This window comes from Oryx dammah, unplaced genomic scaffold (genome assembly GCF_014754425.2).
Source record: "Oryx dammah isolate SB20612 unplaced genomic scaffold, SCBI_Odam_1.1 HiC_scaffold_29, whole genome shotgun sequence".
NCBI classification, from domain to species: domain Eukaryota; kingdom Metazoa; phylum Chordata; class Mammalia; order Artiodactyla; family Bovidae; genus Oryx; species Oryx dammah.
Genome location: NW_024070213.1, coordinates 75,130,822 through 75,148,105, shown reverse-complemented (window position 1 = coordinate 75,148,105; position 17,284 = coordinate 75,130,822). Strand labels below are relative to the sequence as shown.

The 17,284-nt window shown below is 36.7% G+C and overlaps 1 protein-coding gene across 1 annotated transcript in view; it reads left to right on the top strand.

Moving 5' to 3' along the window:
- CPNE8 (copine 8) overlaps nucleotides 1-17,284 on the top strand; it is a 256,264-nt gene that overhangs the window by 90,995 nt on the left and 147,985 nt on the right. Inside the window, exon 5 of the mRNA XM_040233468.1 lies at nucleotides 9,439-9,478. Within this exon, the coding sequence (XP_040089402.1) occupies nucleotides 9,439-9,478 (40 nt within the window). The remainder of the gene's footprint in view (nucleotides 1-9,438; nucleotides 9,479-17,284) is intronic.

The window sequence follows — 17,284 nt, the reverse complement described above, 5'->3', positions numbered from 1 at the left end:
GTTATTATTTAAAAACAGGCATATAAATCATACAGAACATATTTCATTCTTCCATTGCTCAAGGCCTCCATAGGAATCGTTTTTAGGGAATTTCCTTCTTTCTCAGAATGGTACTCCCTTAATTTTTAAGTTACTTTCAGATCTAACTTCATTATAAGTTAGTCAGTATTTCATGATTTTTTATTTTCATTCTTTATTTTCCTTTCTCTCTTATTCTCTTTCTCAATTATCTGTATTGTTTTCTTGCATTTAAGAGAAATGCATTCTTATTATAAACTTTATATAATACAGGCACTTATAAAGTGAAAGTTCCCTGTAACCCGAGCACCAAAACATACACATATGTACAAACAACCAAAACTGTAAATGCATTTGCAGATTCCTTTTCTTTAAATATATACCTGTATATGGAATCTCAATATTTTGACTATCTCAAATACTTTCTAGTTACTTGTATTATTTAGATATCTTTCTATGCCACTAAATATATAGATATTCTTTCATTAATTTTAATGGTCACATAATTTTCATTATTCAAAGAAATGTAGTTTACTTAACCAGATATTTACTGATGAACATTTTGGTTGGTTCTATTTTCACTATTACATGTAATCCTGCAGTAAGTATTTTTTACAGAAACATTTTGCTGTTTTCTTGCCTTTTTAGAATATATATTACTCAGTCATATTTTAAGATGAAATGATATGGCCAAGACTGCTTCTAACCTTTGAGACCATCTTAAAGATCATATGTGCTTTGTTGGTTCTTTAAACTCTTTATCTAGATATTTGCTCTGACTTTTAGAATCATCCTTCTGTTTTCTTTTGGTTACTGTCTATCATCAGCCCCTGTCATCATCATGAGCAGCTGCTGCCAGGGGACTCTACTCACTCATTTTTCCATAGTGTCTCATTTTGTCCCTCCTTTTATTGGTTTCTTAAGTTCATGTCATTTAACATTCATAATTGTGGCTATTATAGAATTGTACGAGTAGAATGAAAAGAAGGAAAATGTTGATCTCAAAAGGATGATAGCAATCAAACGCAAGTCAGTAGACTAGAGAGCAAAATTTAAGAGCTGGGCAGGTCATTCTGGAAAGAAGTAGGTAAAGATTGATTTACCTGAACACAGATGGCGATCACATGCTCATCTCTACTGAACGTGAGATGAAGGAAGCTGATGGATTTTAAGGAGTTTCCAGTAAGAAAATAAATTTCACTGAATTCAGTGTTGGTTAGTCATTTAAATATTACGTCTGTTTTGCTAAATATCATTTCAAGAGTTACTTTCACAACTTAATGACTCAAATGAGAATATATTAGGTTTAGGAAGCACCAGATACTTGTACCATGTTTGACAGGCTTACCTAGGTATCCTTAGCATGGACAAGGAAGCCTTAAAGGTAGGAAGGAAGTTAGGGCATTGACAGAACTTAATATACATCTCTAGTATTTTGTCATAAACCAGTAATATTGTTTAACTTGACTGTACATGATTCAGGGAATTTTAAAAAAAGAGAAAACAAAATTTCAGCACACTCACTAATGGAAGTATAGAAGAGAAGAATGATTGGATGGATTAATATGTTTGTTACTAATATCTTCCAGTTATTTTTAAGCTAAAATAATTATAGAAACTCATGTAGTTTGAGGGTTAGTATGTAAGTTCTGTAAGTACCAGACAAAAAGATGTGGTGTATGATAGTAATACTACTGCTATTATTTACAGTTTGTAGTAGAATCATTAATATATGTAAATAGATTTAACCAATAAATTTCTGAGGCAGAGTTATCCCATTGTTATAAAAGAGAATACCAAGGCCTGGATAGGGGTTTAACCTGACATGCTCAAGGGTCTGAGCTTTCCAATATAGAGGCAAATTTTGCATAAAAATAGTTAATTTTTTTTAATCTTCTTTGTAAATTGGCAGAATCAACTGTCTTTCTTATTTACTTTTGGTTGTCCTGGGTCTTCTTTACTACGTGAGGGTTTTTGCTAGTTGTGGTGAGTGGGGACTAGTCCTTGCTGTGGTGTGTGGTCTTCTCATTGCGGTGGCTTCTCTTCCTGTAGAGCTCTAGGCATGTGAACTTGGGAGTTGTGGGCATGCAGGCCCTAGAGCATAGGCTCAGTAATTTTTGTGCACGGCCATAGTTGCTCCATGGCATGTGGGATCTTCTTGGATCAGGAGTCAAATTCATGTTCTCTGCATTGGCAGGTGGATTCTTAACCATTGGACCATCAGTGAAGCCCATGCCTGAAATAGTTTATAATTTAATGGTACAAAAGCTGAATTTCTAAAACTTTACGGAGAGTAAATAATGCCTGAAATATGTAATTTTAATTTTCCTCTTGGTAATCTAAAACAAATGAAAGTATTATGTTTGAAGTGTTCTACTTTACTCCGAATATAACAATAGAGTATATCTACTCTATGCAAAAGTAGGAATATGTAGGAAAGTAGTATGTTTGATTAGAATGGACAATATTGTATTATTTTATCATAGTGTAACAAGAATAAAGAAAGTACCAAAGCAGTGTACATGAATGATATATTTTAACTTCTTCAATTGTATCTTTTTTCCAAAAAAATATAATATTTCTCATAGAAATTGTATAATGTTTGAAATGTGAGAGCATGTTGTAAAATGTAATTAAATAAGCATCAGTTAGAGGAAGACATGGCAACCCACTCCAGTATACTTGCCGGGATAATCGCATGGACAGAGAAGCCTGGTGGGTTACAGTCCACAGAGTCACAAAGAGTTGGACACAACTGAATGGGCATTCAAGCATCATATACTTTTGAATGTAGTTGGTTAATTTCAGAAATTTGAGTCAAGTAATATTATTTGAATTTTATATGATCTCTAAAATATTCAGAAAATTAAGACCTGATAAAGGGATACCTGGAGAAGATTATCAAGAAAATAACAAATATATTTTCTTAGTTTATGCACTATTTTTGATATCACTTTAACTTGGAAGGAAAGTTATGACCAACCTAGACAGCATAAAAAGCAGACATTACTTTGTCAACAAAAGTCCATCTAGTCAAGGCTATAGTTTTTCCTTTAGTCATGTATGGATGTGAGAGTTGAACTATAAAGAAAGCTGAACACAGAAGAATTGATACTTTTGAACTGTGGTGTTGGAGAAGACTCTTGAGAGTCCCTTGGACTGCAAGGAGATCCAACCAATCCATCCTAAAGGAGATCAGTCCTGGGTGTTCACTGGAAGGACTGATGTTGAAGCTGAAACTCCAGTAGTTTGGCGACCTGATGCTAAGAGCTGATTCATTTGAAAAAACCCTGATGCTGGGAAAGACTGACGGCAGGAGGAGAAGGGGACGACAGAGGATGAGATGGTTGGATGGCATCACCGACTCCATGGACATAGGTTTGGGTGAACTCCGGGAGTTGGTGATGGACAGGGAGGCCTGGTGTGCTGTGGTTCATGGGGTCACAAAGAGTCAGACACGACTGAGTGACTGAACTGAACTGAACTAACAATTTCTTCTAATTATCCATTTATATAAGTATACAACCTATTAGAGCAAGCTTTCTTTCTTTTTTTTAACACTGTGATTTCCCTACCATATCTATCTAAATAAATGTGAAAAGTAGTATAATCATCTTTCTCTAGTTATGAATACCTATTTACCCTTTGTTCCTAACTGATTAGTTTTCACATTTTGTCTTAGCAGTGTGTTGCTTCTAGGAAAAAATATTCATTGCAGAAAATGTGGAAAATGAGAAAAGGATAAAGTAGTCAATGAAATTACCTATAATCCCAACCTGGGGCTTTTCTGATGGCTCAGTGGTAAAGAATCCACCTGCCAATGCAGGAGATGGGGGTCAATCCCTGGGTTGGGAAGATGCCCTGGAGATGGAAATGGCAACCTACTGCCAGTATTCATGGACAGAGGATCCTGATAGGCTACAATCCATGGTGTCACAAAGAGTCGGACATGACTTAGCAACTAAACAGCAACAGCAACAACAATCTCAACCTACATCACTCAGAGCACTAATGAAAATACCCTAACATACTTACAGTAGCATGGCCTTTTGAAGGAGCAACAGTGTTGAAAAGTACAATAGTCTAAATTGGACAACATAGATGTAAGTGGTTTTCAAAATTGTTTTTCATTAATTTTACAAATTTATATTTTTTTATTGAAAAGAAGCTTTTCAGTTACACATTATGGAAGGTTTGAAAATGGCTTTCGGGAGGTTTTCTTAGTTAATTTTTAATGCTGTCTGTCTAGTCAAGGCTACGGTTTTTCCAGTGGTCATGTACGGATGTGAGAGTTGGACTGTGAAGAAAGCTGAGCGCCAAAGAATTGGTACTTTGAACTGTGATGTTGAAGACTCTTGAGAGTCCTTTGGGCTGCAAGGAGATCCAACCAGTCCATTGTGAAGGAGATCAGCCCTGGGATTTCTTTGGAAGGACTGATGCTAAAGCTGAAACTCCAGTACTTTGGCCACCTCATGCGAAGAGTTGACTCATTGGAAAAGACCCTGATGCTGGGAGGGATTGGGGGCAGGAGGAGAAGGGGATGACAGAGGATGAGATGGCTGGATGGCATCACTGACTCGATGGACATGAGTTTGGGTAGGCTCCGGGAGTTGGTGATGGACAGGGAGGCCTGGCGTGCTACAGCTCATGGGGTCACAAAGAGTCGGACACGACTGAGCAACTGAACTGAACTGATAATTATGGAATGCATATTGTTATTGCAATCTATTTTTGAAGATTCTCAACACTTTGAGAGAAAATAAGTTCCTTTATTTCTTCCAATAATTGTCCCAACACTACCAATTTCAGTTTCTCCAATTGGTTAAGTTTCTTCTTAACAATGCCAAGGTCTAACTGCATGACGTTTTAGTCACTTTATATATTAGAACTATCTCATTTGTTAATAGTTATATAGTATTCATTTTAAAACTTTAATCTCAAACAATCCAAAACTGTTTGCTTTCTCTCCCCTCAGTTGGAGATACTGTCATAGCTACTTATAAAAGAGGGTTGAGATAGCAGAAAGGTAGGGGAGTTGGGAAGCAGATAAGTGTGTCTTTCTCCTATGTTCTGAAAAACCTAGGCCTTAGCGTGTACTGGCCTCAGGGGATACATATCAAACACTCTGTCCTCCTCATTGTGAAGGAGGAACTAAAAAGTTGTGCACCAGTGCTAAATCAAATCTCAGAGATATAGTTTTGGATGAAGTAGAAAAAAAAAATGGCTTTATTGCTTTGCCTGGCAAAGGGGGACACAGTAGGCTCCTGCTCTTGAAAACTTGTGTACTATCCTGGGAAGATTTGGTGAGGGATTTTATAGCAATGGCTCAAGGGTGGTGTTGTTAATAAGATTAGGGTGTGTGAAGGGCCTGTACTCTTCTAATCTGGTCTCAGGTAATCTCTTGATTTACTTCTCTAGTTCCTTTAGTCAGGCCTTGGGTGGTCTTCTCTGGGAAAAACATCTTCCATTTGTTGGGAATTTTACATCTCTAAAGAGCTTAATGATATTGTTAAGTGGAATCAGTACCCTACTCCAAGGCTTCACTATTGTTTCTTGGCTGCTCCTCCTCTGTCTTTGCATCCCTTCACTTCCATGATTAGCAACTGTGAAATTTGCAATTTTGGAACTCAGGATAGGTCATGGAGGTGGGAGTCTGTTCTTTACAAACAAGAAATGGAAGGCTTCTATACCCAGGAGCCCGGCAGGTCCTGCTTGATTTCAAAAAGTTGTCATTCTTTGTACCTCAGCTTTCAGAAGGCACTTCCCAGCATTGTCAGCTAACATTCTCTTCCACTAGCAGCCAAGGATGGCTCTATTGTTGTTGTTCAATTGCTAAGTCGTGTCCAACTCTTTGCAACTCCATGACGGAGGGCTAGATGCTATCCTCCCCTTCACACAATCATCCTAGATTTCGGAGCTCCCCTTCACCTTGCTTTGGGGAATGGAAAGAACCTCCTCCTGCCCCTTCAGAGATACTGAATAGCTTGTCACTTCATGAGTAAGCTTTGTAGAGAAGGGTTTGACCCTAATGAGAGTGACGTACTGGCAGCTCTGAGCTAAGCATGAGGAGGAACTTAGTATCGCTTGTTTTCAGCTTTGGGCCTTAGTTGGAATTTCAGAAACACAAGAAAAATTCCAGTCAACATCTGTTACCCTCTATTAGAAAAGATAATCATTAGGAATCACCCAAATCTGTTACTGCCAGTTCAGTATTTTACTAAGATTTCAACAGCAGAATGAAGTGGTTTACAAAATTCCTGTTAGTAAATTTAGGCAATATATCCTTTCTTATTTAAGGGGATTATGGCATTCATAAACATAGATACACACCCATACTCACACTCCCCAGCCCTATGCACACAGATATAGTTTTCCCATTTAGGATGTAGTGTTTATGTTCTGACTTATGAGAATTAAAGCCAGTGATATTTTTAGAAAGTTAGAAGGAAAATTCCCATAAAAGAAAAATCGTGGTAATTTTGAAAGTACTGTAATACAATATATTATCTAAAGCCTTGGGAGATTTGCTGTAAATTACCTATTTTTGAGATAATAGCATTAAAAACCTTTGTTAAAGACAATTAAGGTGGATTATATTTGAAGATACTTAAATTCTTTGTGATGAAAACACAAACACTTCCCCTCTTTCAGATTTCCTTTTCCCTTTAGGTTCACCACAGAGCACTGAATAGAGTCCCCTGTGCTATACAGTATGTTCTCATTCAGTACGGTCACTCAGTTGTGTCCGACTCTTTAAGACCCCATGGACTGCAGCACGACAGGCCTTCCTGTCCATCACCAACCCTCGAGTTTATTCAAACTCTTGTCCATTGAGTTGGTGATGCCATCCAACCTTCTCATCCTCTGTAGTCCCCTTCTTCTCCAACCTTCAATCTTTCCCAGCATCAGGGGCTTTTCCAATGAGTCAGTTCTTCACATCAGATGGCCAAAGTATTGGAGTTTCATCATCATCATCAGTCCTTCCAATGAATATTCAGTACTGATTTCCTTTAGGATGGACTGGTTGGATATCCTTGCAGTCCAAGGGACTCTCAAGAGTCTTCTCCAACACCACAGTTCAAAAGCATTAATTCTTCAGCACTCACACCCATACATGACTACTGGAAAAACCATAGCCTTGACTAGACAGTTTTTGTTGGCAAAGTAATGTCTCTGGTTTTTAATATGCTGTCTAGGTTGGTCATAACTTTTCTTCCAAGGAGCGAGCGCCTTTTAATTTCATGGCTGCAGTCACCATCTGCAGTGATTTTGGAGCCCCCAAAAATAAAGTCTGACACTGTTTCCACTGTTTCCCCATCTATTTGCCATGAAGTGATGGGACCAGATGCCATGATCTTAGTTTTCTGAATGTTGAGCTTTAAGCCAACTTTTTCACTCTCCACTTTCACTTTCATCAAGAGGCCCTTTAGTTATTTGCTTTCTGCCATAAGGGTGTTGTCATCTGCATATTTGAGGTTATTGATATTTCTCCTGGCAATCTTGATTCCAGCTTGTGCTTCATCTAGTCCAGCATTTCGCATGATATACTCTACATATAAGTTATATAAGCAGGGTGACAGTATACAGCCTTGACGTACTCCTTTTCCTATTTGAAACCAATCTGTTGTTCCATGTCCAATTCTAACTGTTGCTTCTTGACCTGCATACAGATTTCTCAAGAGGCAGGTCAGGTGGTCCCATCTCTTAAAGAATTTTCCACAGTTTGTGGTGATCCACACAGTCAAAGGCTCTGGCATAGTCAATAAAGCAGAAATAGATGTTTTTATGGAACTCTCTTGCTTTTTCGATGATCCAGCAGATGTTGGCAATTTGATCTCTGGTTCCTCTGCCTTTTCTAAAACCAGCTTGAACATCTGAAAGTTCACAGTTCATGTATTGTTGAAGCTGTCTTGTAGAATATACCATGTTATTTCTCCCCAATCCACACTAAACCCCTTATAGAAAACAGTTTCCAGGGATGATACTTGAGAAGGAGCCAGGAGAGTTGTACTTTACCTATTATATTGCTACAGTTGCTAATTTGAATCTTACCCTCAAAAATTGCTTTGCATAAGAAATTTTTTTTAACTAATATTTGTAGGCCTTTAGTAGATGTTGGCAATTTGCTGATTCAGAACTCTAGTTTACAGCTGTTAAGAGTGATCAGACTGCGCTAATATGAAGTAAAGTAATTTGTAACTCTTCTGAGACAGTCATTTGCATCACACAAATTTAAAGCCAGTTTGTGGCAAACATTATTTACTAGGGAGTAAGTGTACCTTTGCCAAGAATCAGTATACACAGTGAACTCTGCTTCTGTGCTTTTTTTTGACTGAGATGCTTTTCTTTCTCTGGGAAAACATTCTTGTTATGTGAGAGGGAAGATTTTAATGAGCCATTAAAAAAAAACTTATTTTTTTGTAGGTAGCTATGCACAGGAATGTGAAAGAATATGATTTGAGAGAAAGACTGGAGCCAGTACAAATATTTTCCTATTGAAGAATTCAGCAAATTGAGGTTGTTTTAAATGTTAACAACCTTTCTGCTTTAAAAAAAAAAAAAATTAAAACGAGGGTCTAAGTGATAATGAGAGATATTTTCCCAGGATCTCTTCAAAAAATCATTTGCTTCCAGTACCAACTGATCAAAAAATAGGAACTTAGTAGTCCTATATAAACACATTTTTCTATCCATAAAATACATGTTTTCCCTAAATCCTATGATTGGAGAAAATTAATCTCTCATTGCTGCTGCTAAGTCACTTCAGTCGTGTCCGACTCTGTGCGACCCTATAGATGGCAGCCCACCAGGCTCCGCCATCCCTGGGATTCTCCAGGCAAGAACACTGGAGTGGGTTGCCATTTCCTTCTCCAATGCATGAAAGTGAAAAGTAAAAGTGAAGTTGCTCAGTCATGTCCAACTCTTAGTGACCCCATGGATTGCAGCCTATCAGGCTCCTCTGTCCATGGGATTTTCCAGGCAAGAGTCCTTACTTTTGCCAATTTCAAAGTTAATAAGAGTATTTATGACATTAAATAATAATTATTATATATACAAATGACAGCCTGTTATCAGCACTTTTTTAAAAGAGGAATTTCAGTTTTTAGGGAGAATTATCAATCTGTTGATTCACAGAAAAGGGAAATTTTAAAATTTTCTTATCAAGAAGAAGAATTGATGATTGTGAAAGTATTAAAATTAAGACTTCTACTTATGTGGTAGAAATAAAAGGACCCAGGGTTTATGAATTTTGCCTTTAGTATGTAGGCCAGAGTTTATGAGAAATTTCTAAATTTGCTTTTTCCCTGTCTTATACTTTTGATTCATTTTTTATATCATTTGTATTTTGGGGGAAATACTAATGTTTTTCTCTAGCTTCACTTGTGGAAATAATTTAAAGTGTATATTTTAATTTTTTAGGTATGATGTTGATTCGAAGAGTCCCAACTTGTCCAAACATGTAAGTTCACATCTTTATGTTTTTTAAGATGATTAAAATTTTAATTAGTGTATCATGATTTCACTGGTATTTATGTTAATTGAGTCATGTTAAAGTTGTATTTCCACAGCTTACCAAATAATTACATTGAAAATAAATAACATTTTAGTTACATTTAATTTTTTAAATTAGAGTATAGTTACTTTGTAGTATTGTAATGGTTTTTGCCATACATCAACATGAATCAGCATTAAGTATACATATATTCCCTCCTAAATCAACACCCCCTCCCACTTCTTTCCCCATTCAGCCCCTAATGTCACAGAGCACTGGCTTTGGGTTCCCTGTCCCATACAACGAACTCTCATTGGCTATTTTACATATGGTAATATATCTACTTCAATGCTATTCTCATATACCATACCACCCTCTCCTTCCCTCACTGTGTCCAAAATGTCTATGTCTCCTTTGTGCTCTGCAAGTAAGATTTTCAGCACTGTCTTTCTAGATTCCTCATACGTGTGTTAATATATGATATTTGTCTTTCTTTTTCTAACTTACTTTTCTCTGTATAGTAGCCTCTAGGTTCATTCACCTCATTAGACCTGACTTAAATGCATTCCTTTTTATAGCTGAGTAATATTCTGTTGTGTATATGCCATGACTTCCTTACCAATTCATCTGTCTATTGCACATCTAGCTTGCTTCCAAGTCCTAGTTATTGTAAATAGTGCTGCAATGGACATTGGGGTGCATCTGCCCTTTTCACTTATGGTTTCCTCCAGATATATGCTGAGCAGTGAGATTGCTGAGTCATATGGTAGTTTTATTCCTAGTTTTTTTTTTTTTTTTTTTAATGAAATTTCTATGCTATTCTACATGGTGGCCATATCAGTTTTTATTCCCACCAATGGTATAAGAGGGTTCCCTTTTCTCCACAACCTCTCCAGCATTTATTATTGGTAGACTTTTTGGTGATGGCCATTCTGACCCATGTGAGATGTTCCCTTATTATAGTTTTGATTTGTATTTCTCTAGTAATAAGCAATATTTAGCATCTTTTCATGTGTTTATTAGCCATCTGCATGTCTTTTGCACTGTATATGAGGATTTCTTTTGGTAGTATAGTTGTTTTCACTATGTTGATTCCTCCAGTCCAAGAACATGGTATATCTCTCCATCTGTTTGTGACATTTCTGATTTCCTCCATCAGCATCTTACAGTTTTTTGCATACAGGTGTTTTGTCTATTTAAATAAATTTATACCTAAGTATTTTATATTTTTGTTGCTGTGGTGAATAGGATAGTTTTCTTAATTTCTCTTTCTGATTTTTCATTGTTAGTGTGTAGGAATGCCAAAGGATTTCTGTATATTAATATTATATACTGCAAGTTTACTATATTCATTGATTAACTCTAGTATTTTTCTGGTGGCATCTTTAGGGTTTTCTTTGTAGATATTCATGTTTTCTTCAGAGTTTTACTTCTTCTTTTTCAATCTTGATTCATTTTATTCCTTTTTCTCCTATGATTGTTGTAGCTTGGACTTCCAAAACTATTTTGAATAATAGTGGTGAGAGTGGGCACCCTTATCTTCTTCCTGATTTTAGAGGAAATGCTTTCAGTTTTTCACCATTGAGTATAATGGTTTTTGTGGGTTTGTTGTGTATGGCCTTTACTATGTTGAGTTGTTTCTTCTTTGCCTACTTTCTGAATTGTTTTTATCATAAATTATACTGAATTTTGTCAAAGTCTTTCTCTTCATTTGTTGAGATGATCATATGGTTTTATCTTTGAATCTGTTAGTATGGTGTATCACATTGATTGATTTGTGGATATTGAAGAATCCTTGTATCCTTGTTATAATGCCCACTTGATCATGATGTATGATCTTTTTAATGTGTTGTTGGGTTCTGTTTTCTAGAATTTTGTTGAGAATTTTTGCACCTATATTCACCAGTGATATTAGCCTATAATTTTCTTATTTTGTGGCATCTCTGTCTGGTTTTGGTATTATTATGATACCAGTGTATAGAATTGAGTTCATGTGTTTTCCTTCCTCTGTGATTTCCTGGAAGAGTTTGACTAGGACAAGTGTTAACTCTTCTCTAAACTTTTGCTAGAATTTGCCTATGTAGTCATCCACATGTGTGCCAAGTTGCTTCAGTCATGTCCAACTCTTTGCAACCACATGGACTGCAGCCTGCCAGACTCCTCTGTCCATCGGATTCTCTAGGGTAGAATACTTGAGTGGGTCACCATGCTGTCCTCCAGGGGATCTTCCTGACCCAGGGATCAAACCTGTGTCTCTTATATCTCTTACATTGGCAGGCAGATTCTTTACCACTAGTGCTGCTTGGGAAGCCCATGTAGCCATCTAGCCCTGGGCTTTGTTTGTTGGAAAACTTTTTTATTATAGTTTTGATTTCTGTGCTTGTGATTGGTCTGTTCATATTTTCCTTTTCTTCCTGGTTCAATTTCGAAAGATTATACATTTCTAAGAATTTGTCAATTTCTTCCAGGTTGTCCAATTTTATTGGCATATAGTTGCTCATGGTAGTGTCATGGGCCTTTGTATTTCTGTGTTGTCTGTTGTAACTTCTTTTTCATCTGTAATTTTATTGGTTTGTGTCTTCTTCCCTTTTTTCTTGATGAGTCTGGCTTTATAATGGTAATGGTTTTATAATTTTGTTTATCTTCTTGAAGAACCAACTTTTAGTTTTATTGAGCTTTGCTATAGTCTCCTTCATTCCTTTTGCCTTTCTTTTGCTATGATCTTTATGATTTCTTTCCTTCTACTAACTTTGGATTTTTGTTGTTGTTTTTGTTTTGTTGTTGTTGTTTGTTTTCATTTGTTGTTTTGTGTTTGTTTTGTTGTTCTTCTTTTTCTAGATGCTTTAGGTGTAGTGTTACATATATTTGAGGTCTCTTGCTTCTTGATATAGAATTGTATTGCTATAAACTTCCCTCTTAGCACTACTTTTCCTGCATCCCATAGATTTTAAGTTGTCATGTCTTTGTCATTTGTTTTTAGCCATATTTTCATTTCCTTTTTGATTCTTCAGTGATCTGTTGGTTCTTTGTAAGTGTGTTGTTTAGCCTCCATGAGCTTGTGTTTTTCATAGGTTTTTTTTTTCTATAATTGCTATCTAATCTTACAAAACTGTGATCAGAAAAGATACTTGAAATTATTTCAATTTTTAGAAATTTGCCCAGGCCTGATTTGTGGCCCAGGATGTGATCTATCCTAGAGAATATTCCATGTGCATCTGAGAAAAAAGTGAAATCTATTTTGGGGGGTTGAAATGCTAATAGATATCAATTAGGTCCAACTTGTCCTATGTATCATTTATAGTTTGTGTTTCCTTACTAATTTTCTCCCTGGATGATTTGTCCATTGATGTGACTGTGGTATTAGAGTCTCCCACTATTATTGTGTTACTGTCAATTTCCTCTTTAATAGTTGTTAGCATATGCCTTACATATTGAGGTGCTCCTATGTTGGGTGCATGTATGCTTATAATTTTTAGGTCTTCTTGGAATGATCCCTTGATCATTATTATAATGTCCTTTGTCTCTTATAACAATCTTTGTTTTAAAGTCTATTTTATCTAATATGAATATGCTACTCCTGCTTTCTTTTGATCTCTGTTTGCATGGAGTATCTTTCCAGCTTCTCACTTTCAGGGTGTATGTGTCCTTAGGTTTAAGATGTTTCTCTTGAAGACAGCATATATAGGGATCTCCCTTTTGTACCTTTCAGCCAATCTGTGTCTTTGGGTTGGAGTATCTAGGCCATTTACATTTAAGGTAATCATTTATAAGTATGATCCTGTGAACATTTAATTATTGTTTTGAGTTTGTTTTTATAGGCCTTTTCTGTCTTTCTTGTCTAGAGACATTCCTTTAGCATTTATTAAAGAGCTGGTGTGGTGGTGTTGAATTCTCTTAGATTTTGATTGTCCGTAAAACGTTTGATTTCTCTTCCAAATCTGAATGAGATCCTTGCTCAATAGAGTAATCTTGGTTGTACATTTTTTTCTTTCCTCACTTTAAATATATCTTGCCATTCCCTTCTTGCCTGCAGAGTTTCTGTTGAAAGATCAGCTGTTAGCATTATGGAAATCTCCTTGTATGTCATTTGTTGTTTTTCCTTGCTACTTTTAATATTTGATCTTTGTGTTTAATTTTTCTTAGTTCGATTAACATGTTTTTTGGCATATTTCTCCTTGGGTTTATCATGGATGGGACTCTGGGCTTCCTGGACTTGGGTGGCTATTTCCCTCCCATTTTAGGGAAGTTTTCCACTATAATCTCCCCACATATTTTCTCATGCCCTTTCCTTTTGTCTTCTTTTTCTGGGACTCCTATGATTTGAATGTTGGACTCTTAATGCTGTCTTAGAGGTCTCTGAGGCAGTCTCCATTTCTTTAACATGTAAGATAAGACATTTTTGGATTTTACAATGATGCTCAAAATGAGCATTTGTCCTGACCAAGAATGTAAAGCAGTTTGGGAAAGAAAACATATTATTTTATTCAGATATTTATAGTATCCCCAGTACTATAATCTAGTGGCTAGTGGAAAGTTTGGAGTATAGAGTAATATTCTTTAATTCCAGGATAGTAGGGAAAGAGAGAAGAGGCATATTTTTATTAAACACTTACTATGTTTCAGGTATTTATTCTAAGTGTTTTGAATATGTTATCTAACTTAGATCTCCCAACAATTTAATTTGTAAATATTATTTATAAAGTTTATTTTATAGATTAGAATACTGAAGGTAAAGGCTTTAATAAATCTTTCAGTCAAAATACAAACACAGGTGGTCTAGGGTTGTTCAATATGGTTTATAGACATTTCAACAGATTTCAAAACTAAGTTCTATCTGTATATTGTTTAGACTGTAAATAATGATGAATACATTTAACAGGTATTTGTTGACCTCCCGGTCACTTTTTCAAAAGTCTTATAGTTAATATGTTGAAATTATTTGAAGCATTCTCAATTGCAAGGCAATGGCAACCCACTCCAGTACTCTTTTTTTTTTTTTTTAATTATTATTTTTAATTTTTACTTTACAATTCTGTATTTGTTTTGGCATAGATTGACTCCAGTACTCTTGCCTGGCATGTCCCATGGACAGAGGAGCCTGGTAGGCTACAGTCCACAGGGTCACTAGGAGTCGAACACAACTGAGTGACTTCACTTTCACTTTTCACTTTTATGCACTGGAGAAGGAAATGGCAACCCACTCCAGTGTTCTTGCCTGGAGAATCCCTGGGACGGGGGAGCCTGGTGGGCTACCGTCTGTGGGGTTGCACAGAGTAGGACAAGACTGAAGTGACTTAGCAGCAGCAGCAGCAGCCACTCTAAAGTGGATTCAGTCTATGTGTTTGTTAGAGTTCTAGTAAAGTACTTGGATTTATTACTGGAAATTCTATTATGATCTAATTATAGTGGCTCATAAACTGAAATGCAACACTATAATAAGAAACAATAAAGCAGTTTCTATTTTAGCTAGTCTTTATTTCTCTAAATACAGAGCAAATATCTAAAAATATCCATAACGGACACTAATGTACTACTACTTACTTAGAGTTCATTATATCTACTACCCATTATATCTACTACTGTGGGCAAGAATCCCTTAGAAGAAATGGAGTATCTCTCAGAGTCAAGAAAAGAGTCTGAAATGCAGTACTTGGGTGCAATCTCAAAAATGACAGAATGATCTCTGTTTCCAAGGCAAACCATTCAGTATCACAGTAATCCAAGTATATGCCCCAACCATTAGTGCTGAAGAAGCTGAAGTTGAAGAGTTCTATGAAGACTTACAAGACCTTCTAGCACTTACACCCCCCCCCAAAAAAAGTTGTCCTTTTCATCATAGAGGACTAGAATGCAAAAGAAGGAAGTCAAGAGATACCTGGAGTAACAGGCAAATTTGTCCCTAGAGTACAAAATGAAGCAGGGCAAAGCCTAACAGAGTTTTACCAAGAGAACACACCAGTCATAGCAAAGATCCTCTTCCAATAACACAAGAGACTCTACACATGAACATCACCAGATTGTCAATACCTAAATTAGATTGATTATATTCTTGGCAGCCAAAGATGAAGAAGCTCTATACATTCAGCAAAAACCAGACTAGGATCTGACTGTGGCTCAGATCATGAACTCCTTATTGCCAAATTCAGATTTAAATTGAAGAAACTAGGGGAAACCATTAGACCATTCAGGTATGACCTAAATCCAATCCCTTACAATTATACAGTGAAAGTGACAGATTCAAGAGATTAGATCTGATAGACAGTGCCTGAAGAACTATAGACAAAGGTTTGTGACATTGTACAGGAGGCAGTGATCCAGACAATCCCCAAGAAAAAGAACTGCAAAAAGGCAAAACGATTGTCTGAGAAAGCCTTACAAATAGCTGAGAAAAGAAGAGAAGCAGAAGGCAAGGGAGAAAAGGAAAGATATACCCATCTGAATGCAGATTTCCAAAGAATAACAAGGAGAAATGAGAAAGCCTTCCTCAGTGATCAAAGCAAAGCAATAGAGGAAAACAAAGAATGGGAAAGACTAGAGATCTCTTCAAGAAAATTAGAGGTACCAAGGGAACATTTCATGCAAAGAGGAGCACAATAAAGGACAGAAATGGTATGGACCTAACAGAAGCAAAAGATATTAAGAAGAGGTGGCAACAATACACAGGAGAACTGTACAAAAAAGATCTTCACAACCTGGATAATCATGATGGTGTGATCACTCATCTAGAGCCAGACATCCTGGAATGTGAAGTCAAGTGGGCCTTAGAAAGCATCGCTACAAACAAAGCTAGTGGAGGTGATGGAATTCCAGTTGAGCTATTTCAAATCCTGAAAGATGATGCTGTGAAAGTGCTGCACTCAATATGCCAGCAAATTTGGAAAACTCAGCAGTGGCCACAGGACTGGAAGAGGTCAGTTTTCATTCCAATCCCAAAGAAAGGCAGTCCCAAAGAATGCTCAAACTACCACACAATTGCACTCATCTCACACTCTAGCAAAGTAATGCTCAAAATTCTCCAAGCCAGACTTCAGCAGTACATGATCCGTGAACTTCCAGATGTTCAAGCTGGATTTAGAAAAGGCAAAGGAACCAGATGTCGAATTGCCAACATCCACCGAATCATCAAAAAAGCAAGAGAGTTCCAGAAAAATATCTAAGTGTTAAATGTTAGTCACTCAGTTGTACTTGACTCTTTGCAACCCCATGGACTGCAACCCACCAGGCTCCTCTGTCCATGAGATTTTCCAGGCAATGATCCTGGAGTGGGTTGCCATTTCCTTCTCCAGAGGATCTTCCCAACCCAGAGATCGAATCCAGGTCTTCTGTACTGCAGGCAGATTCTTTACCAACTGAGCTACAAGGGAAGTGCCAGAAAAATATCTACTTCTGCTTTATTGACTGCGCCAAAGCCTTTGACTATATGGATCACAGCAAACTGTGGAAAATTCTTAAAGAGATGGGAATACCAGGCCATCTTACCTGCCCCCTGAGAAAATGTATGCAGTTCAAGGAGCAACAGTTAGAACTGGATATGGAACAATGGACTGGTTTAAAATTGGGAAAGGAGTACGTCAAGGCTGTACATTTTCACCTTGTTTATTTAACTTACATGCAGAGTACATCATGTGAAATGTGGGGCTGTATGAATTACAGGCTGTAGTCAAGATGGCCAGGAGAAATTTCAATAACCTCAGATATGCAGATGGCAAAAAAGCAAAGAAGAACTAAAGAGCCTCTTCATGAAAGTGAAAGAGGAGAGTAAAAAATTTGGCT